At 36.4% G+C, this 24,256-nt stretch overlaps 1 protein-coding gene across 3 annotated transcripts in view; it reads left to right on the top strand.

Annotated features, from left to right (window-relative positions):
- TENM1 (teneurin transmembrane protein 1) overlaps window positions 1–24,256 on the top strand; it is a 552,583-nt gene that overhangs the window by 277,138 nt on the left and 251,189 nt on the right. For all 3 annotated transcript variants that reach the window (XM_029930000.1, XM_029929999.1, XM_029929998.1), the window contains exons 7-9: window positions 13,782–13,981; window positions 15,198–15,408; window positions 22,905–23,006. In XM_029930000.1, the coding sequence (XP_029785860.1) occupies window positions 13,782–13,981; window positions 15,198–15,408; window positions 22,905–23,006 (513 nt within the window). The remainder of the gene's footprint in view (window positions 1–13,781; window positions 13,982–15,197; window positions 15,409–22,904; window positions 23,007–24,256) is intronic.

Below are 24,256 nucleotides of genomic sequence, written 5' to 3'. Positions count from 1 at the left end.
TTCAAATAATTAATTCCCAGTTTTCTGCCTTATAAGTTTGGATTTTTGACATGTATGTAACAATAACAGTTTGCACTCAGAGAGCATTTACAATTTCAAAATACTTTAATGCCTTTTCTCCACATAACGGTTTTATGCTGTAGCAGCTATTGTTTTCCTTGTTTTACACCTGAAAAGGAAAAAACAAGAAGGTTAAGAGACTGGGCTTGCATAATAGACAGAATTACAGGCAGAGCTGAAATGAGGATCCAGTCTTTCCTTAGTGTTAGCTCAATACCCTTCTTTGAGCCTTTTCTTGCTTCTTTTAAAAATTCTTTTCTCAAGGCCAATTGTTTAAGTAACAGCTATCATGATTAATGCATGAATGCATGCGGTCAAATGTGTATCTTTTCGATAAGAGTACTTTGCAAATCTTACATTTCCCTCCAAAGATCTAGGTTCAGCAAGACTATCTCTCCTCCTTAAAGCAGAACCCCCCCCACACACACACACACTCACACACTCTCTCTCTCTCTCTCTCTCTCTCTCTCACACACACACACACACACACACCTTGAAAATTGAAAGTTAACAGCACAAATGTACTTTTCATAACCTCCTTTCATTGTAGACCTAGCCGGAAAGGGGTGTGTGTGTGTGTGTGTGTGTGTGTGTGTGTGTGTGTGTGTTGCTTGTATTTTTTAGCTTTGTTGTTATTGGAGTGTTTTGTTTTACCTGCTACATATTTATATTGGAGGCAGTTTATTCAATGACCATTGTGGACCTTGAATAAAAGCGTTAACTCCAAATTTACTTATTGTTTCACTTGATATTTGTTTCAGAGACCCAGTCAGTAGGTAGGATTCATTTTGTGGTCCAAAGGTAAAGAATCAACCCCACCCAGGTAATCACTGTGCGTTCAGACAGAACACAGTCCTGCAGTATAATTCTGTGGTTCTTCAATATTGGTTCATAGGACATGGGGATATTAAAATGCACTCAGCTGCCCTTTGAGTCAACCCATAGTTTCAGTATCTTTTACTTAAAGGATATTAGAGCCCAAGACATGGTGGTGGAATTGGGAATAATTCATATAAGCACAACAAACCACATGAATAAAATAGTAGTAATGCACTAACAAAGACAACAATGTTGGGAATGTAACATTATTATTTTTAAAGATTGATGGCAAATTACAGTAAATGTTTCCTATAATGCTATATAGATGTTTCTCTATTACAAGGTTTCAGGGGGCCCAGCTAGAGTGCTGCAGCTTGTTTTCAACTATATTAAATCACTTTATCAATATACTTCAGTTTTAACAAAAGCTTTTCTAAAGCATACTGGAGACCTGACTTCTAAAACAGATTTATGGAAAGGGTTCACTATGCTAAAAGGAAAACTTATTTACAGTATAAAAAATTCATGTTAAATGTTCTTGGTCATATATGTTTAATGTTTCATTCTTGTTTCATTTTAATCCTCATTTTACTTTTGTTTGTTTGTTTAACTAATATATACCTTTCCTGTGATGCCGCGCAGACTGAGTCTACCCTGTGGTCCCTCTAGCCTAATAGTATACGTCTGACAGGGGCAGTAAGTCGTGTGCTAGAGAATGGCAGATTGAGCCACCTGGAATAGTCCTTCAGAAGACAGGGGATCTTCCCATAACATCTTTATAACATCTTTGTTTTGGGGGAGAAATAGTGCATTTTAGAAATTTACAAACCAGGTGTATATCTAATTCTCTTGAGTATCTGTTTATATCATCCAGCCTGTATTATCTTTGGAGGAAATTCAAACATTTACTAGCTTTTGAATGAAGTCAAAGGTGATTCTAGTATGTAAGATTAACAGGGGACTGTGGGGGAGTTGAAGGGGGAATAAATAGTTGGGGAGAGGGAGAGAGGCAAACCATGAGAGACTCTTAAATACTGAGAACAAACTGAGGGCTGATGGAGGAGGGGGAGAGGAGATGGGGGGTGATGGGCATGGAGGAGGGCACTTGTGGGGATGAGCACTGAGTGTGTTATGAAAACCAACTAGACAATAAAATATAAAAGAAAAAATAAAACAAAAATAAATGAATAAGAAATAAAAATCCTAGAGTTGTAAGATTTGACACACAAGTCTGAGTTTCCCTTTGTATAGCTTTTGCAATCCCATAGATGATATTCACATATCCCTTTTTAGCCTTCACTTTTGTAATACTCTGAGCCTTTGGCTTTACTGCTGAACTCTTCTTGTAATTCTGTTTTCCCTTAGTCATTTTGCTTGCCCTTTCCTAAGTCCATTGTATATCCCACCAAAGGTATCTTGACCAGAACTGTACACAGATACCATATTCGCATTGCCAGCAGTTCAGACAGATGGAAGAATAAATGTAAACAAGTTAGATTGTAGGAGAAATCATTATTGATCACCCCAAACTCTCCATTCAAATAACATCAAGGGAATTAAACATGAAATCTTAGTATTTGCAAACATAGAAGTTCATGATGTTTAATGCTATATGAGTCAAGATGCTATTTTCACTGTACTAAGTACCGTGGAAAGTTCACAAATGAAGCAGAAGGCTTTTGCCCTTGAGAAAGATCCTTCAATAGGAGAGCAGGAGGAAGCATGCATACATGCACACACAATGCAAAATCACATGCAACCAACTTTGTACAGAAATAGAAATGAGATGGTTAGGTGATTAAGAGGCTTAAAAGAAAAAAGATGAATATATGATTGTTATTATAGAAGTAGTTTGAGCTGGGCCTTGAGAAACAAGAAAAAAATCAATCCAAGTTGACCTTAAAGAGTGAGTATTTAGGAGAATGGAATAATAGAGTAGGGGGGGGAAATGCGGATGGTAATAGCTTAAGTGGTAAGTGGATAATGAAGCAAGAGAGGCAGCAGATGGAGACAGCTTGGCAACGAAAGGAAGGAGATAAATAGTATGATAACAAGATGAAGGGGCAGTTTGGTCATCTTATTTTTTTTTAAGAGAGATTTGTGCTTGTGTGAAGACAAAGAATAAGAAACCAGTAGAGAGGGAGACATTGAGGATGCCAGTAAGGAAAGAGATAGCGAAGGACCAAAGTCTTGACAGAAGAGAGGAAGAAGGGGCCTCAGAGAGACACTGGGGCACCAAATTTTATGGCACACTGCGTATGCACAAGGCATTTTGATATTGTGGAAGTGAGAGGTAAGAGTTCCAAAAGAAAACACAGTAAATGTTCAATACATGCTACTATCTATCATGGCAAGTATTTCTATTGTTAGTACTATTAGTACTCTGTAGTGACTTTTGTTTGTGGGAAGAAGTTTCAGTTTGATATTATTGAAGATTTTTCTGGGTTCTTTAAAGGTAGAAATCAAAGGCTGTAGCAATATGACAACCCATGAGTACTGTTGCCTGTGCTGGCTGCTTCATTTTCCAGAGGCCTGGCACAAGAAGACATACAGCTATTACTCCTAACTATGGGATAGGTGGCTCATAGTGTAATTGTCTTTATTAAATGCCCAGTAGGTAGATATCAAGAATTTAGACAGCCCTGAGTGCCCTGTTCTCTGGGCACTTCCATTCTAAGACACAAAATGGGTCTGGATAAATTGAGCTGTGATCAGCCCTCTTGCCACCATTCTCAAGTCCAGAAGGATGTGTGATCATAATCACCTACCTGCAACCAACATCTAACATTGTATAAAAATATAGAAAATAGGCATCCCTGCTGTGTCCTACCAGTCACATGTTCTAAAATACTGGCCAGGAGACAGTTAAGCTTCCTGGTAGCAGATGACCATCTAAAACCCTTGGAAACACGTCAAAACTCTTACGATGGTTTGTGATAGTTTGTGTGTATGTGTGTGTGTAGGCTATGCATGCTAATTTATGACTTATAGCCATATTTTCTGAAACAGCTTTATTGAACTACAATTTACATACTATATAATTCACCAAAGTGTGCAATTAGGTGATTCTTAACATATTCAGAGTTGTGTAACCTCCATCACTGTTTAGTTCTAGAACATTTTCTAATTCCTACAACACCGAAAAGAAACCTCATAGGTGTTGGCAGTTATTCCATATCTGCACTTCTCCCTGGCCCCTGGCAACCACTAATCTATTTCCTGGTTTTATACATTTGCCTCTGTGTACATTTTATACAAATGGAATAATATAATGTGGCATCTTCTGTGTCTGTCTTCTTTAGTTAACAGAATGTTTTCAAACTTTGACCATGTTATAGCATGTACCGATACTTCATTCCTTTTTATGGTTGAATAATATTCCACTGTAGGACTATGCCATATTTTATAAACTCAATAAGTAAGGGACCTTTTGTGGATTTTAACTTTTTTGGCTATTATGAATAATGCTGCTCTAAACATTCATGTACAAGTTTTTGTGAGAGCACCTGTTTTCAGTTTTTTTGAGGGTGCCACGAATAAAAGGTTGCCAATTTCTCCACATTTTTGTCAACATTTGTTACTGCCCATCATGTTTTTTTTAGCTCTCTTAGTGAGTATGAAGTGGTATCTCATTGTGCTTTTACCCTGCGTGTCCTTGGTGACTAATGATGTTGAGTCTTTTCCTGTGTTTATTAGCCATTTGTATGTCTTCTTTGGAGAAATAACTATTCAGATCCATTGCCCATTTTTCAACTGGTTTATTTCTTTTTTTTTTTAATTGAGGAGTTTTTAAGGTTTCTTAATGAATTTGCAGATACAAGTCGCTTATTCAATATATGATTTGTAAATATTTTCTCCCTTTCTGTAGGCAGTTTATTCACTTTCTTGATGCTGTCCTTTGAAGCACAGAAGTTTTAAATTTTGATGAAGTAAAATGTATCTGTTTTGTTTTTTGTTTTATGCGCTTTTGATACCATATCTAAAAAACCATTGCCAAATCCAAGGTCACAAAGATTTACACCTGTGTTTTCATCTGAGAATTTTATGGGTTTAGTTCTTTTAAATATAGATATTTGGGTCCATTTTGAGTTAATTTTTGTGTATGGTGTCATTCAGTTTCCCTCTTTGCTTGTGGATATCCACTCGTCCATCACCACTTGTTGAAAAGACTATTCTTTCCCCCATTGAATTGTCTTGGTGCCCTTGTTGAAATTCGGTTGACCATAAATGTGATTTTTTATTTCTTGACTCTCAATTCTTTCCCATTTAACTAAATGTCTGCCATAATACCAGTACCATTACTGTAGCTTTGTAATAAGTTTTGAAATCAGGAAGTGTGAGGCCTCTAATGTTTTCCTATTTTTTTCAAAGATAGCTTTAGTCATTCTAGATTCCTTGAATTTCCACATGAATTTTAGCTCAGCTTATGTACTTCTAGAAAATGGGAGTTAGAATCTTAATAGGGATTGCATTGAATCTGCAGATCACTTTAGGAAGTATTGCCATTTTAATATGGTAAATCTTGTAATCCATGAATATGGATGTATTTCCATTTATTTAGATCTTCTTCCATTTCTTTCAATGATGTTTTGTATTTCTCAGTGTATAAGTCTTAACAACGTTTATTAAAATTTATGCCTAAGTTTTTTATTTTTATGTTTGATATTATATATAAGCGGAAATCCTTATTTTTAATTTCCTTTTTTGACTTTTCATTGCATGTTTCCATATGTAGTCATTAACCCTTGAATTTTTTTTTTTGGCTAACGGAAATTTTATTTTCTTTTAAGGAGGTATTTTATACCATGTTAACCCATGACTCTGAGTAAATGTTTGAATATGTAAAAATGTGATGATAAATTTTAGTTTTATATTCTAGTTTTCACCAAAAAAATTCAAAACGATTGGCTACTCCGTGTACGATTGGTAATAATCAACACACTGTGATTCTACAAACGTAATTTGTATTTCAGTATATGAGATTGTATATCACGTCAGGAGAGCCAGAAACTTGGAAACCGATGTTTGTGAATATCATTTAGTGGTCATTATAAGACACCAGAAGAACTGTGCAATTTTTTAGGGAACGTGAAATCTTTGTGGCAAACTGTAAAGAAATACTTCTAAAAAGAGGATTACATGTCATAAATGATAATATGTTCAACAAACAGATATACAGAGTCAAAATGCAATTCAAAATGAGATCTTTCATTAATGGTGAGATTTTAACAATACCATTTCACTTCCATCTGAGAAAGTGTATGTAATACTAGATGAGCTACTGTCCTGGAATCTGAAGTCTTTCAGTTTCTGGACATAACTGTTTACACTTACACACTAATGTGTTTCTGAAGGGTAATATTCGTTAATGGACTTTTCCACAGAATCAGCTATCTGTTATCAGTGTCAGAAAGGTGGGGGTATTTTCTTTCTAAACATTTTATTCAGTTAATTCCCAAAGGGCTCCATGTGGAGATAGTTTCAGTTCTTCCTCCCACTAAACCAAAATGTCAAAATAAATGATCAAGATTACTAAATAAATTATCAAGATTAGTGTTTTATTAATTCATCCAAACAGTATTTACCAATTACCTGCTATGTATACAAGGTTCATTCTTCCTTTTCTTTCTCCTGCCTATTCCTGGGTTATAGAACCGATATAAAAAGCATGTATAATACACAATCTGGAAAATCTGTCCCTGAAGAATTAAGAGTTGAATACATAGTTTTCTTCAGTGGTTCATCTAAGGAGAATCATACCAAGTTACTTAGATGGAAAGGGTAGGGTAAGTTTTCACCGTCCACTTTAAATATCTTCATAGCTTTTGATCATAGGAATTAGGGCTTGATTTCACATCCCCATTTTGTTCAATGCACTGATACTCGAAATTTCACAAAGACTTGTTACTATGAAACAGTTATTATGTTTGAAGGAACAAAAAGATGACGGCACTTAAGCCATGAGCCCCACTCTAGGACTAATTCAGGTGAAAGACCATCCCAAGGGCATTTGTCCATGTCTTTTGAAGATTTTGAATGTGCTATTGGCTGAAGTAAAAGGCAGCTATAATCTTAAGACATATTTCTTTTATGTGCCTTTGGACAGCATTCCCTCCAGTTCATAAAGCAGTATCTTCTTAGCTTAGATACCTTTCATGGAATTTTGCAAATGCCTTTAAAAGACTACTAAGATTGCTGTTAACGGACAATACAACAGCCTTTAACCTAGTCATTTTTACACAAAGACCTGGTATTGGAATATTTTTAATGACTACGTGTCAGTATCTTCTACTAATGTTTCCTGAGTTTTGTGCAAAGTCATTAAATCCAGTCTAGCTACATTAACTAGAGAAAATAAATACATGTATATGTTTAGAATATAGTTATTTACCCCTGTCTTATAAGGATGATTTTGTTAATAATTATGCTATTAGTATTCAGGTACATGTCAGAGTCCAGATATAATGAAGCCTTGATTGAGTTGGTACAGCCACTGCACATGGTGTCTGTCACCAGGCCTGTCTGTTTACCTTCCAGGTAACTTGACCTTTTCCTTTTGAACTAAGCAACCCTCAGTTAGTTTGCCATCCTTTAACATGGCCTATTTTCCATTGTTTGTTTGTTTTTTTACCACTCAGCAGTTGATGCTTGTGTTTTTTTACCACTCAGCAGTTGATGCTTGTGTTCAACCTATAGAGTGTTTAGCTTGAACAAAATTGGTGGATATCAGTGAGACTGTGATAACTACAGTACTGCACAGTTTGACATGATCCATGGCAGCCCGCACTTCCTCTTGGATTTGTGCAAGGGTGTGTCCTTGTTACTGGAGAGTTTGGTCTTCCTACACCTTCCGATCAGCTGTAGGAATGTACATAATTAAACAACAATTAGAGCATGAATATTACAAATACCATACCTTAATGACATATTTTAACTCTGCCACTGACACTTCACAACTGAAGGAATCAAGGTCCATGCTAAGTTTGACCAAACTTATTCCACTTACTTATATTGGTGCAGAATGTCTTTATGAAATCACATCACATATTGTTTGCCTGCATGTAACTTTCTTCTCTTTTGCTTCTCCCTTTGAGCTACATTAAGAAAAAAAATTAAAGAATAAATTAACTAATAATCACTACATCATAACCCATAACACATTTTGAGAGAGGATAAAATGGAGCAGGCTATTTAGTGATGTAGATTGCAAACAGGGAGATGTCTTCCTTTCTGATGCACACAACTCTAAAGGTTAGAGGCTGAGAATTTTCCATCTGCAAGCTGTGAGAATTTCTCTTCAATACCAAATTGCTGCAACTCACTTGCTTTGCTATTTTTATATAAATTATAGTCCACATGTTCATTCATGTTGTCGTGTCTCTTCATCTATCTTGTTTTAACTGTGATGCAGGATCTCAAAGGGTAAGACCATCTTTTAAAATCATTTTTATAAATAACTTAGTATATATGCTTCAGATATTTACTAGTGCTACTAACTAGGAAACTCCACAACACAACATAACGAGTTTCTTTTGATTAAGTGAATAACATTTAAGTAGCCTCCTTATGCAGTATATGATGCTATAAAGTGCAGAAGGAAGACATGGTGTAGCATTTGGTAAGGCTCGTGTATAAAGGTTAATGTCCATCAGCCAGTTTTGCCCTGATTTTTTTAAGTGACATTGTCTGCATTCATTAAAGGTTGTTCATAGCACCATTAGAATAGTGTTTGTCAAACCTAATTCTAAATTATTTTATATTTATAATATTGTTTGCACAACCAAACGATGCATTTTAAGAAGTGATAAAAGCCCCTGATGAGGACAGCAATTGAACAAACGGAACATTAAGTTGAAAGTGGAAGTATCCACATAAACACGGTCTGCTCTTTGAAGACATTTGTCAGCACTGGGACGTTAAGAGTTAAATGTATAATCGACCCTTTGGGGACAAGACTGTTCAATCTCACATGGGAAAAAGTAACTTTCAGTGAAAAATAAGGTCCTCAGTTGGTCATTTATCATCTCAAAGGGCATATTTTATTATAAATGTCAATTCCACAAAATTATGTGTCCTGTAATACATAATTATGTTCAAAATTGCATTTGAAATCTATTATTAACAGTTAACAGTGAACATTCTTAAAATAGTTATTACTCTTGGCCTTAACACAAAAAGCAATAATGGAGGTATTTTAGGGAGTTAAAAGCTGCAAGGCATTGGCCTCTGAATAAAGCCACGGCAGGTGTGTTTCTTAATGGGCTGTTAATCTTATAGCAAGTGAACACAAAGGACAGAGACCGTGTGTGTTTTTAAACTGTGTTTGGTGTGGAGAAAGAGTTGATGGCTGAAAAATAGAAAGGTGGTGTGGAAAGAGGCTAAATTGAATTCCCCCCCTGAGGTGCAATCCTGTGGCTTAAAATCAAGGCAAACTAATTCTTGACCCTCCCCTTCTATCCCTTCCCTCCCCCCGTCCACTAAACAGAGAATTCCACAGAAGCATATAGTAATTGAGCACATCAGAAATAATTAGAAAATATGGCAATAAATAATAAAGATCTTCTTGTCCAAACTCAGCACCCTCTCACACTAACTAGCTCCTTCTAGGTTTCTTGTGTTTGCTACTTGCATTGTCTGAGTCACCCAAACCCACAACCATGGAGTAAGTTTGACCTTCCTGTAGCCTCCATACCTAGTGTCCCAGTGTCCTAAGAACCCTGCTTCTCAATGTGTATGCTGTGTACCATGCAACATGGGCATTACTTGGGAACTTGTGAGAAATATCCGACTTCAGACCTACTGAATCATAATTTGCATTTTAATAAGATGCCCTTCTTAAGCACATTCAAGTTTGAGAGGCGCTGCTCTAGAATCTAATCTGGCCGTTCATAACAAAGTGGATGGACCTCCAGGGTGTCAAGCTAAGCAAAATAAGTCAGGCAGAGGACAGATACCATTTGTTTTCACTCATAGGTCTAACAGGAGAACAGGAGAAACCTAATGGAGGACCAGGGGGAGGGGAAGTGGGAATAAGAGTTAGGGGGAGAGAGGGAGGCAAATCATGAGAGACTCTTGAATACTGAAAACAAACTGAGGGCTAAAGGGGGAGAGTGAAAGAGGAAGCAGGTGATGGTCATGGAGGAGGGCACCTGTGGGGAAGAGCACTGTGTGTTATATGGAAACCAACTTAAAATAAACTATAAATAAAAAATTAAAAAAATAGAATCTTCTTTCACATTGTCTTCTTTTTTTCTTCCTGAGAAGATAACTTTTATTATTATAAATAAGCCTCTTTATATTTTAGATATACTTTTGGTAAGAAAATGTCTTTAGATTTTACTTTTTAATTCAGTGTGGTGACTCTTATTTTTTGACACAAGCATTTAGTTCATTGCTTTTTATTTTTTATAATTTATCTTCCATCTTCTTTATGTTTTCCAATTGATCCATCTAGTCTGTGCCTTCCTTATCTTTCCTTAGTTTATAAGTTATTTTTTATCTCCATATTATTTTCTCTATGCTAGTATGAAAATTAAATTTTTATTTTTTAGTATTTATGCTTGAAAATACAATGAGATTTGTAAAATCTATAATCTGAAATTTATTGATATTTTTATCATTCCTTAGGATAACCCGATTTTATACTTTTTCAATACTATGTGAATTTTTTTAACTTTATTGAGGAAAATTTGACAAATATAGTTGTATATATTTAAAGTAGACAATGTGATGATTTCATATACATATACAATGTAGAAATGATAAAATAGGTTAGGATAATTAAGACATCCATCACCTCACACTCACATAGTTAACTTTTTTGGTGTGCTAAGAATGCTTAAGATCTACTCTCAGCAACTTTCAAGTATGTAATACCGTCTTATTAACTACAGTCACCATGTGCTACATCAGATTGTCAGAGCTTCTGCTTATAAATGAAAGTTTGTACCTTTTGACCTACATCACCCCATTTCCCTCTCCCTCCAGCCCTGGCAACCATTCTAGTCTCTGTTTCTATGAAATTGACTTTTATTCTTTTCTAGATTCCATGCATAAATGATATCATACGGTATTTGTCTTTCTCTAGCTGGCTTATTTTACTTAGTATAATGCCCTCCAGCTTCATCCATGTTTCTGCAAATGGGAGCATTTCCTTGTTTTCTTGTGGCTGCATAATATTTCATTACCTGTATATACATACACATATACGTATATACACACAATGGAGTAGAGTGTGTGTGTGTGTGTGTGTGTGTGTGTGCATGTGTATCACATATTCTTTATCCATTCATCCATTAAAGGGTATTTACATTGTTTCCATATCTTGGCTATTGTGAATAATGCTGCAGTGAATGTGGCTGTGTAGCTATGTCTTTGGGATCCTGATTTGAGTTTCTTTCCATATATACCCAGAAGTGGGTTTGGTGGGTCCTATGGTAGTTCTATTTTTTTAGGAACCACTGTACCATTTTCCAAAATGACTGGACCATTATTGCATATCCACCAACAGTGTATAAGGGTTCCCTTTTATCCACATCCTTAGCAACGTTTATTATTTCTTATCGTTTGATACTAATCAACCAAACAGGTATGAGGTGATATCTCATTGTGGTTTTGATATGCATTTCCCCAATGATTGGTGATGTTGAGCACCTTTTCTTATACCTATTGGCCTTTTTTGGAAAAAATGTCTGTTCAAGTCCTTTGCCCATTTTTATTTTATTTTTTTATAATAGTTTATTGTCAAATTGGTTTCCATATAACACTCAGTGCTTCTCCCCACAAGTGCCCTCTCCTCTTCTTCCCGCTTCAGCCCTCGATTGATTCATTTTCAGTATTCAGTAGTCTCTCATGATTTGTGCCATTTGCCACACTGTCTTTTCCCATTCTGTCAGTTGCCTGTTAGTTTTTTTTGATTGTTTCCTTTACATTGCAGAAGCTTTTTATCTTGATGAGGTCCCAGTAGTTCATTTTTGTTCTTGATTCTCTTGCCTCTGGGGATGTGTTAAGGAGGAAATTCCTGCAATTGAGGTCTAGGAGGCTATTTCCTGCTTTCTCCTCTAGGGTTTTGATGGTTTCCTGTCTCACATTCAGGTCCTTTATCCATTTTGAGTTTATTTTGTGAATGGTGTAAGAAAGTGGTCTAGTTTCATTCTTCTACATGTTGCTGTCCAGATCTCCCAACACTACCTATTGAAGAAGGTGTCTTTTTTCCATTGGATAGTCTTTCCTGTTTTGTTGAAGATTAATTAGCTATACACTTGTGGGTCCAGTTCTGGACTCTCTATTCTATCCCATTGGTCCATGTGTCTGTTTTTGTGCCAATACCATACTGTCTTGATGATGACAGCTTTGTAGTAGAGGCTAAAGTCTGGGATTGTGATGCCTCCTGTTTTGGTTTTCTTCTTCAAAATAATATTGAAGAAGAAAACCTTTGCCCATTTTTAAATTGGATTATTTACTGTTGAGTTGGATTATTTGCTTTTTTTAAACTATAGAGTTGTATGCATTCTTTATTTGTTTTGGATATTAATCACTTATCAGATATATGGTTTGCAAGTAATTTTCTCCCATGCTGTAGATGGCCTTTTCAATTTATTTGATTGTTTCTTTTGCTCTACAGAGCTCTTTTGTTTGGTGTAGTCCCCCTTGTTTATTTTATGGGTGACTGGACTGTACTTATTCCATGTGAACTGTGGAGCCCACCCTAAATTTAGATCTTTATATCATTTCACCTGAATTATTGCTCCATAATTCTCTACCATTCTTGTGTTACCCTGTTGTAAATCATCCTACCTTCTCCCTCAAGATTAGTCTTTCTAATGTACCCAAATGTCTCCCCTCTTCTTAAAAACTTTTAATGCCTCTATTATTTTTTCTTTCCTTTGGTAAAAAGTACTTCTTCCATGTGAAACATTCTTAACAGCTCTGTTAACATCTTCCCCCTTTAAGGCCCATCTTCAATACTACTTCCCATAATTACACTTTTCTGAATCATTCATTCATTCATTGAATAAGTATGTATGGATCACATACTATTTGTGTACATTCTTCTAGTTACTGGAGATAAAGATGAACAAAACAGCCATAGCCTCATAGAGCTTATATTCTCTTGGAAGAAAATAGGTAATAAACAATAAACAAGTAACACAGCTGGTATGTTAGAGGATGATAAATAAGAAGAAGAATAAAGGAAGATAAAGGTGTAGAGACAGCTAGGAATGAGGAGTATCCTCCAACCAAATACTCCTTATACCTTTGAGTGCGAGATTATTTATTTTCCTTTACAACATGGTTATTGTGCACTTGTCCTATCTCTTATACTCAAAGCTCCTTGAGAACAAGAACCACATCTTGCTCATCTTTGTTTTGCCTGCATTTAACCATTTTTAAAAAATTTTTAAATGTTTTATTTATTTTTGAGAGAGAGAGAGAGAGAGACAGCATGATCAGGGGAGGGCCGGAGAGAGAGAGACACCAAATCTGAAGACAGGCTCCAGGCTCTGAGCTAGCTGTCAGCACAGAGCCTGACACGGGGCTCAAACCCATGAACCACAAGATCATGACCTCAGCTGAAGCTGGACGCTCAACTGACTGAACCACTCAGGTGCCCGTGCATTTAACCATTTTAATGTAACCATTTAATAATGGTTAATATTAACCAAATTATGGAAATAAATGCAATAGTAGCCCAAAAGAAGGGAGAGACTAGTATAGTGGTTGGTTAGGGGAGGCTTCTTGGAAGATACTTAATTTGTGTAAAGCCATGAAATATGGGTAGGGTGGGGAGGAAAAAAGAGCTTAGTAAGTCATTTTGATATTTTTGTCTGGAAAAACTAAAAACCATTGATTTATAAATTAAGATTAATATTATGTGTAATTTTCTTTGCCTTTAAATCCAGTGTTTCAGAAGGGACGGGCGATAGACACCGGAGAAGTTGACATTGGTGCACAAGTCATGCAGACCATTCCACCCGGCTTATTCTGGCGTTTCCAGATTACTATCCACCATCCTATATATCTGAAATTCAATATTTCTTTAGCCAAGGACTCTCTGCTGGGAATTTATGGCAGAAGAAACATTCCGCCTACACACACTCAGGTATTTGATGTTATGGGTTTTTCTTGACCCTTTTAAAGGGTGGTGGGATACACAGTTCAGGGTTTGTGACTTGCAAAGTATGTGGGAGTCAAAGGTAAAGGCAGACAATTTTTGTAATGAGCAAATATCCAGAATAATCACACGAAAATGAATGAAAACAAAAATGGCATTGAGAAATAGGCAGTAACATTTAGCAGAGCAGATTCAGAAAGGGAAGTTTAAGAAAATCTGTTTCCTAGAATAAGATGATCATGGCCCCCTCATCTTACTTAGCTTTTGGGGCCACAATCCCTTCGCTGGATCCATATGACCTTGACCCTTTGTCCCGATGAAGAATGCAAATCAATAAGGGAAATGAGTCTCAAAGGCATGTTTTATACTACAGGTAGAAACTTTTTCTTGTTATTGTTAATAATAACTCAAATATGTAAATCCTCTGTGGTTTACAAATCCCTTCTATGAATGCTAACCACCTCATTTCTCTCATTTTTCCTCCTTATCTCTTTCTTGCATGAACCCATTTGGGGCCTTGCTCCATCTAAGAAGTAGCATAAGGAATCATAACCATCAGGGGATTGCTTTTTTTTTTTTGAACAGATATGACTGTAGTCCAAATCTTAGCTTCTGGATGGGAATAGGCAGGGAATTAGAACGCCATTTAAATGTGACTCTTAAAATAAAATGCCCGAGGAAATGTGTGCCATGTGCTTGTCCACTGATGGGGGGGGGGAAGGAGGGTCCTTTGAATATTTAAATATCCTACCACAAAGGTAGTAAATAATGAATGTCTTCAAATTTTTTACTGTTTATTTTAAAAAAAAAAACTTTAAAAATCTTAAGTTTTTAGAGAAGATTATGGTAACTTTTTTGAGGGGAATGTGTGATTTTTGAGTATCTTCTGATACTTTAGTAAAATAGCAGGATTCTTTGCATAAATTCTAAATACGGTTTTTTCTATGTCTTAGTTTATTTATTTTAGATAATTATTTTGAATACTCCAAAACTGAAAGGTTTATAACATTTATAAATTTAGTGGATTTTTTTTCATAATTAATAATATACTTTTGTGTTTAAGTATAATAAAGAACAAATAACTTCCTCTTTCACTTTGCCTACCTCCAAAGCAAAGAAGTGTGAAAGAGGGCAATTGAAATTAGAGATGTTCGTTAGTCTAGAAGTAAAAGTAGTGACTGAGATTTGTGTGCATTTGTTCCAGTTTGATTTTGTAAAGTTGATGGATGGAAAACAGCTGGTCAAGCAAGACTCCAAGGGCTCTGATGATACCCAACACTCCCCTCGGAACCTGATCTTAACCTCACTTCAGGAGACTGGTTTCATAGAGTATATGGACCAAGGGCCTTGGTATCTGGCCTTCTACAATGATGGAAAAAAGATGGAACAAGTATTTGTGTTAACTACAGCAATTGGTAAGCTGCCTTGACTATTATTTTTAATTGACAGTGTAACTCTAGAAAGACATCAGTGACTAACGTTATACAGACGGTGTTTAAACCCATTGCTCATTCTGTCTTAAAGCCCTTATTCAAGATACGTCACTATAAGAAAGACGTATTATTGCTGTCATGAATGTTGTTTAAATGCTGATTAAGATTTTCTAAATGCTCCATTATTTGCTGCTATTGTAGGATACTTGCCAGGTACCTTTTTATGTATTTTCAACAGGAATAGTTACCTAGATAATATTATTCCCAGGGCTGGATAGATGAACAACTTCAGTGATGAAGGGAGCAAGCCAGAGAATCTCTGTTAATTCAAGATCCATTAGAAAAGAAGAAGCAAATAAATACCTTTTAAAATGGAAAAACTAGCACTAGTCCAGCTCTTCTTTAGAACAACTGATCCTAGGACCACTAATGTTTCAGAATACAACCTGCGAATATTTAGAGAAGGGCCTTACGGATAATAACTGGGGCCACTCATAGACCTTTACTTTGGATTTTTTTAGCCCTGAGGGGAAACATCTCATAGGCATAATATTTTGTTGTGTGAATCTTCCTAACACACATGTCTTTTAAAAGAAGGGAAAATATTTTACAGCTGTCAGTTTTCTATGCAACTCTCACCACTTTATCCTTTAGTTAACCTGTTCAACCATATGTTTAAGAAGATGTGTTGACTGTTAATAAATATACCATCTGCTCTTTATAACAATTATGTTCTATTTTTTTCCTGATGCTGAAGACCTTGAGCCAGTAGAAAATGGTATTCCAGCCATAAGATTATCAAAAACTTTCCTCTAAAGTAATCAGAAACACTATAAAAATGCACCTATGATTTATCCCCCAGAGAAAAACTCCACTGATTTTATTTCTTAAAAAGACAACATATTTGTTAAATTAGAAAAAAATATTTTAAGTCATGACACTCTTTGCAACACTCACAGACTCAATGGAGCAGATTTAATAGATGTACCTTTCGTCATATTTTTTCTAGCAAGGCCCAATTTTGATAATGCAAATCCCAATGACTCATGAGAGGTTGAGTTTCTCCTAAGAAATCAAGCAGTTAGAAGATCGAAAATACTTGTGAAGATTTTCTCTCTTCGATTTATCCTTACCACTAAGCTCAAGTTAAAACACTAACCCAACTATTAACCTTTCAAAAATCAATAGACCCAGAAACATGCTTGAAGTTTTTTCCTGTCCCTTACTTCCTCCCAAAAAGAAGCTAACCTTTGAGATAGAATCCCTATTATCCAGATATCATGCTGTCAGTTTCATATGCAACAAAGTATTTGCTTCTTACTTATGCAAGTCAGTTTTTTTTTTTACTTTTCTGTTGTCTTTTTAAGATTAGAAGTAACAGAAACACTTCTCCTGTAATTCTCCTTAAAGAGAATCCAAGTAACTTTCTGAAAAAAATCACAGGTATTAAATTATTTGCTCTAAATTCTCTCCATTAATTTTTTATGTTTTTATAAGTTATTCTAACTGTAGTAAAGAGAGGCTAATGTGTTTGATTAAACAATTTAAGCTTTGAATGAATTTAATTACACTAACTGCTATTTGTTCTCTATTTCATGATAATATTAGAATCAGTTGATTGATCTTAACTATATTTGGTCCACTACTAATAAGAATCAAGACAGTATTAGCAGCAAGCATGTACTAAGTGACTAATATAGGCTAGCCACTGACCTATATTAGTATATATTATTTTCCCAGTAGTATAGACAGAGTTGTCAATATCACCTATCTCAGCCAACCTGCTCAGTAACATGATAATATATACAATTTATGGAGTGCCATTCTGCCCCAACACTGTACCAGATGATTTACATTCAATTATCTTGTTTGATTCCCTTCACAACCTTGATAGCATAGGTGTAGTGATATTTATATAATAAATAAGGAAATAGAGGCTTGAAATGAGTAAATAATCTGAGAGAGTCTCACGGCCAGCAAGTGGCAAAATTGAGATTTGAGACACCCAAGTATGTCTGATTCCAAAGCCCATGCCCTTTAGGCCATAACTATTCCATCAGGTTTCTCTCATAAGAAAACTTGCTAGAAGTAAAACCCATCATCAGTGCAGATCCAGATACCAAGGGGCTTTAGACTCTAGAATAAAAATAGAGTTTTATGCATAGATCTTTAAAATCATTCTCAACTCTAATGAACTGCAGTCAAGGAAGTGACTCTGAAGGAAGATTCAAAAGATAGAAGGCAAAAGACACCTGGGTGGCACAGTCAGTTAAGTGTCTGACTCTGGATTTCAGCTCAGGTCATGATCTCACAGTTTGTGAGTTCAAGCCTCACATGAACGCTCTGTGCTGACAGTGGGGACCCAATTTGGGATTCTGTCTCCCTCTCTCTCTGCTCTTCCCCTGCTCGCTCGCTCTCTCTTTCAGAATAAATTAAAATTTAAAAAGTGGATAGGAGGCAAAATTTCATGGAGACCAACATAAATAGAAAAACACAATCTTTTTCATCACTAGTATGTGTTCCTGCTGTAGCCATCCTCCTCCTAGATTCCCTATGCTGTCCCAGTGTCTCTCTGATATCTGGTGGAGGTAGCAACTTCCAGAACCTCCCTTCTCTTGCCTTCTCTTCTAATTTGCATTGCTGGTGTTAAGCTCTGTGCAGCAGTGTGGGCCCAGGGACAGATCTTAGATAACTCAGTAAAATGTAGGGATTTTTATTTATTTTGATAGCAAACTTCATTAAACATTTTTTTCTATAATAGCTACATTCCCATAAGGTTGCTTCCATAAAGTTGTCAATAGGAGCTGGTGTGAAATTAAATTCAACGATATTTACCTTTGAAAGCTTTCTCCATGGCCTCCTATTAACCATGCAGGGTAAGGGAAATCCAAATTTAGATTTAAGAACTACCACTATAGCTTGGCACAAGAAACATAGATTAAATAGAAACTAGAGACATAATTATTCCATCTTTGAATAAAAAATCTCTGCGCCTTTTCAGCACCTTTAAATAAATTAATGATTTTATGAAAATAACGAATGTTATAAGAAGTTAAAAATGATTAGCTCTTTGTCAAATGCTCCTTTCCTGTCAGATCAGTTGTGGCTCACCAAATGCCACATATAAATTTCTTATCCAGTTCAGTTTTCTAACACAGGGATCAGAGAACAGATTATCATAAACCTGCAAAAAGCTATATGATGCATTCATACAGGGGTGAGAAGAAGCACCTCTTCTGAGTGATAATAGGGTGGCTATGCACACAGCCCCTGGATTCATTCTCAGCTTTCTTTTTTTTTAAATATTAGTTTATTGTCAGATTGGTTTCCATATAACACCCAGTGCCTCTCCCCACAAGTGCCCCCCTCCAAGACCATCACACCCTTCCTTCCTCTCCCTCCCCCTTCGGCCCCGGTTCATTATCAGTATTCAGTAGTCTCTCATGATTTGTGTCCCTCTCTCCCCAACTCTCTTTCCCCCTTTCCCTCCCTATGGGCCTCTGTTAGGTTTCTCCTGTTAGACCTATGAGTGCAAACATGTGCTATCTGTCCTTCTCTGCCTGACTTATTTCACTCAGCATGACACCCTCGAGGTCCATCCACTTTGCTACAGATGGCCAGATTTTATTCTTTCTCATGGCCACGTAGTACTCCATTGTGTATATATACCACATCTTCTTGATCCATTCATCAGGTGATGGACATTTAGGCTTTTTCCATGATTTGGCTATTATGGAAAGTGCCGCTATGAACATTAGGGTACGTGTACTACTATCCATCAGCACTTCTGTAAATCCCTAGCAGTGCTATTGCTGGGTCATAGGGGAGTTCTAATGATACTTTTTTGAGGAACCTCCATACTGTTTTCCAGAGTGGCTACACCAGTTTACATTCCCACCAACAGTGTAGGAGGGTGCCCGTTTCTCCACATCCTTGCCAGCATCTATAGTCTCTTGCTTTGTTCATTTTAGCCACTCTGACTGGTGTGAGGTGGTATCTCAGTGTGGTTTTGATTTGTATTTCCCTGATGCTGAGTGACACTGAGCATCGTTTCATGTGCCTGTTTGCCATCTGGATGTCCTCTTTGGAGAAGTGTCTGTTCAGATCTTCTGCCCATTTCTTGACTGGATTATTCGTTTTTTCAGTCTGGAGTTTGGTGAGTTCCTTGTAGATTTTGGATACTAGCCCTTTATCTGATATGACATTTGCCACTATCTTTTCCCATTCTGTCGTTTGCCTATTCGGTTTTTTTTTTATTGTTTCCTTTGCATTGCAGAAGCTTTTTATCTTGATGAGGTCCCAATGGTTCATATTTGTTCTTAATTCTCTTGCCTTTGGGGATGTGTCAAGGAGGTAATTCCTGCGATTGAGGTCTAGGAGGCTATTTCCTGCTTTCTCCTCTAGGGTTTTGATGGTTTTCTGTCTCACATTCAGGTCCTTTATCCATTTTGAGTTTATTTTTGTGAATGGTGTAAGAAAGTGGTCTAGTTTCATTCTTCTACATGTTGCTGTCCAGCTCTCCCACACCACCTGTTGAAGAGGGTGTCTTTTTTCCATTGGATAGTCTTTCCTGTTTTGTTGAAGATTAATTGGCCATACACTGTGGGTCTAGTTCTGGACTCTCTATTCTATCCCATTTGTCCATGTGTCTGTTTTTATGCCAATACCATACTGTCTTGATGATGACAGCTTTGTAGTAGAGGCTAAAGTCTGGGATTGTGACGCCTCCTGTTTTGGTTTTCTTCTTCAATATGACTTTGGCTACTCGGGGGTTTTTGTGGTTCCATATGAATTTTAAGATAGTTTGTTCTAGCTTTGAGAAGAATGCTGGTGCAACTTTGATGGGGATTGCATTGAATGTATAAATTGCTTTGGGTCGTAATGACATTTTAACAATGTTTATTCTTCCGATCCATGAGCATGGAATGTTTTTCCATTTCTTTGTGTCTTCTTCAATTTCCTTCATAAGTCTTCCATAGTTTTCAGCATACAGTTCTTTTACATCTTTGGTTAGGTTTATTCCTAGGTATTTTATGGTTTTTCGTGCAATTGTGAATGGGATTAGTTTTTTTATTTCTCTTTATGTTGCTTCACTTTTGGTATATAAGAATGCAACTGATTTCTGTACGTTGATTTTGTACCCTGCAACATTACTGAATTCATTGATCAGTTCTAGAAGGCTTCCGGTGGAGTCGATTGGGTTTTCCATGTAGGGTATCATGTCATCTGCGAAAAGTAAAAGTTTGACTTCTTCTTTGCCAATTCTGATGCCTTTTTTTTCCTTTTGTTGTCTTATTGCTGATGCTAGGACTTCCAACACTATGTTAAACAACAGGGGTGAGAGTGGACATCACTGTCGTGTCCCTGATCTCAAGGGGAAAGCTCTGTTTTTCCCCATTGAGGATAACATTAGCTATGGGCTTTTCATAAATGGCTTTTATGATGTTTAAGTAAGTTCCATCTATCCCGACTTTCTCGAGAGTTTTTATTAAGAAGGGATGTTGTATTTTGTCAAATGTTTTTTCTGCAACTACCAGTGAATAAATCGAATCAGTTATCAAAAATCTCCCAACGAATAAAAGTCCAGGGCCGGATGGATTCCCAGGGGAATTCTACCAGACATTTAAAGCAGCATTAACACTGATCCTTCTCAAGTTACTTCAAAAAATAGAAATGGAAGGAAGACTTCTGGACTCATTCTATGAAGCACATATCACTTTGATTCCTAAGCCAGACAGAGACCCAACAAAAAAAGAGAACTACAGGCCAATATCCTTAATGAATACGGATGAAGAAATCCTCAACAAGATACTAGCAAATCGAATTCAACAGCACATAAAAAGAATTACCCATTATGATCAAGTGGGATTCATTCCTGGGTTACAAGGCTGGTTCAAAATTTGCAAATCCATCAATATGATACATCACATTAACAAAAGAAATGAAAAAAACCGTATGATTCTGTCAATAGATGAAGAAAAGCATTTGACAAAATACATCATTCTCAGCTTTCTAAGAATTCCCCAAATAAGCTAGATATCACCTTCTTCTTCTTGCTTTTATTCTACCCAAGGCTAAACGCCAAGTCTAGATCAGTTGTCTAACTACAGAATTTTCCTATTTGAAGCATTGTTCTCAATACCCTAATGAGGTGAGCCACCTGCGGGGTCATCTGAGGTTTTTGTTAGAGTGCAGATTACTGGGCTGAATCCTGCAGATTCAGTAGCTCTGGAGTGAAGCATAGGCATCTACATTTTAAATGCCTTAGGTGATCTACTGATACAGGTGGTCAAAAGGCCACAATTGAAGAAATGCTATTTCTCGGCCCTCATTATAAATTCTCTCAGTTGAGTGGAAGACGCCAAGACAACTTCCTAGAATATCTCCTTCTAATTGGAAATAGCTTATGAAAGTGAAACTAGATGAAGTAGATAATTTGGATTGAAAAGGAAAAACTGGTACATACGAGAAGTAGGAGTTTAATGGGCGAGAACGTAAAACTCTGAATCCAAGAATGCTAAGTATGGAAAACTTCCAGAAAGAGTAATGAGAAGATGATTAAAAAAAAAAACTGAAAGAAGAACGCACACATACCATTAGAGTTCATGGACTTGGAATTTGATTTTATTATACTCAAGTACAATTTTAAACTAGAAATAATTTTTATCATTGTCAAAGCCTGACTTTTGTCTAACTTCATATTTTTTCAGCCAAGTTACTAACCATAAGACATAAAAGTTTAGTCACGCTGCACATCTATGTCACCAGAACTACCTATGGGGACCTTCAAAGCCTTCTCAATTCCCCTGAAACCTATTCTTCTCTAAGAATGGATTGAAGGGAAACTAGTGGCAGAGAACTGATAAGCATTTACAGTCATGAAAGTATTTCTCAACAAATACTTAGGTTCTAATGCTTTTAGTGGTGGTGAATTTAATATGAACACTTACTTTAAAAGCCTTCCATTGTCACTTATTAATGAAAATGACATGCTGATTATCGTATTTAAGCTGTCAAGATAGTAGATTAAATATTTTAAGGTGCTAGAGAAGAAATTTTTTATTTCTTACAACCTAAATTTGAGAAATAAACAGTATACTTAGTATTTTGGGTTGCATTTTTAAGCCCATTTTGCTTTTTAGAAATGTCCTATAATTCTAGTACATTTTTAGCTTTGTCATGAATGTCTCATAAGAATACAAGTCATCTAGCCCCTTTATGCACTTTAGAGATGAGGTTGGTTTTTAGTTTCACTCTTGAATAGCCAATTCAGCAAATCCAGGGCCCTTGTAATAATTTGGTACTGCATGTGACATCTTACAGAAATCTTTGGCATCTGATTTTAAACAGTAAGTGCTCCAAGGCAGCAGAGGGCAAGATTGTTATAGGGCCAGAGTTCTTGCAATTAAAAAAAAAAAAAGTTAAGGACTCTACAGCCTGGAAGTTTGCTCATTTCTTTTCTTTTTCTCTATTAATAGAGATAATGGATGACTGTTCAACCAATTGCAATGGAAATGGAGAGTGTATCTCTGGCCATTGTCATTGTTTCCCAGGATTCCTTGGGCCTGACTGCGCGAGAGGTAATGTTGCTCTGTTATTCCTATTAGTTTAGGGAAATACATGTCCTTTGTGAACTCGGAATCAGTAGCAATAAGCTAAGGAGGAGAAGTGGCAGCAGTAATAGCAGCAGCAGCAGCAACCCCCCCACCCCACCCCCAACGACAACCAAAGGTTGAGCACTTACTCTGCCAGGGACTGTTACAAACTGTTACAAAACCCGTGAGGTAGATCTACTGTTATCCCAGTTTACTATGCAAAGAAACCATCTCAGAGAAAAGAAATTGGCAGGGTTACCTAACAGGCACCCAGGTCATCTGTAACTGCTTATATACACCCACGTAAACCAGAAGGGGTAGGGAACCAGCAAATGCATAAGTAGCTTTAGAACGTAATGACTGGCAAGTCACAAGTGAAACTTAACAAACTTTACTGTTTCCTAGACTTGCCGATGGTTTAATTCTGGAAAAGCTTTAGGTAAATCACACCGTGTTTCACCCCATGCTCACAGTTACTATACTAGAGATGCTTTCTGTTCATTTTCAGTGTATTCTTACAGCTCTTAGTCTGCTAATACTTTAATCTCAGGTTTCCCAGCCATTCAAGTTTCCTTAGATTAAATTCTGCTCAGCTGAGGTTTCTTTAGCACTTGCTGGCTTCCGGGAGCATGACAGATCTGGAGAATGTGAGGCTTGGGAGTGAAGATGGCTGCTATTAAAAATTGACTAAGACAGAAGATACAGGTCCTGCCCTCAGGGAGCCCATAGTCTTAATAGGGAGCCAACAATGACAAGGCAGAGTTTAAGTATTCTAATAGAGGTCTGTACCCAGGTGTCATGGGAGTAGACATCTCTCCAGAATAAATGTATTCAAATGTACAACTTTTTAAAGACAACATTTTATAATATGAGAACTCCCTCTGTATCAGTTTTTAAATTTTTCATGTTTCTTTCTAAAAGTAGCATACATCGGTTTGGGGAAGAAAAGCCATAAGAGAAAAAATAAAATGCTGGTTTAAAATAATGATAGCAGTAGTAATAATAATAGTTGCTTAATAATATGTTGGAATCAAAAGCACATACTTGAAATAATTTCTTCACGCAGGATATTTTCATAACTTATCCTTATTCCTCTCCCATAAGAGGAAAACTCTATTTGTAATCACAAGTATGTGCCTATTTAATAAAGGCTAAGATAGAAATAGTACAACTTTTTGCCTGAAATATTACACAAGAATCAATAGAAGATTGCTCTTTGAAGATTTTAAAAGCAT

This window comes from Suricata suricatta, chromosome X, assembly GCF_006229205.1.
Source record: "Suricata suricatta isolate VVHF042 chromosome X, meerkat_22Aug2017_6uvM2_HiC, whole genome shotgun sequence".
NCBI classification, from domain to species: domain Eukaryota; kingdom Metazoa; phylum Chordata; class Mammalia; order Carnivora; family Herpestidae; genus Suricata; species Suricata suricatta.
This window is presented reverse-complemented; position numbering and strand designations above follow the sequence as displayed.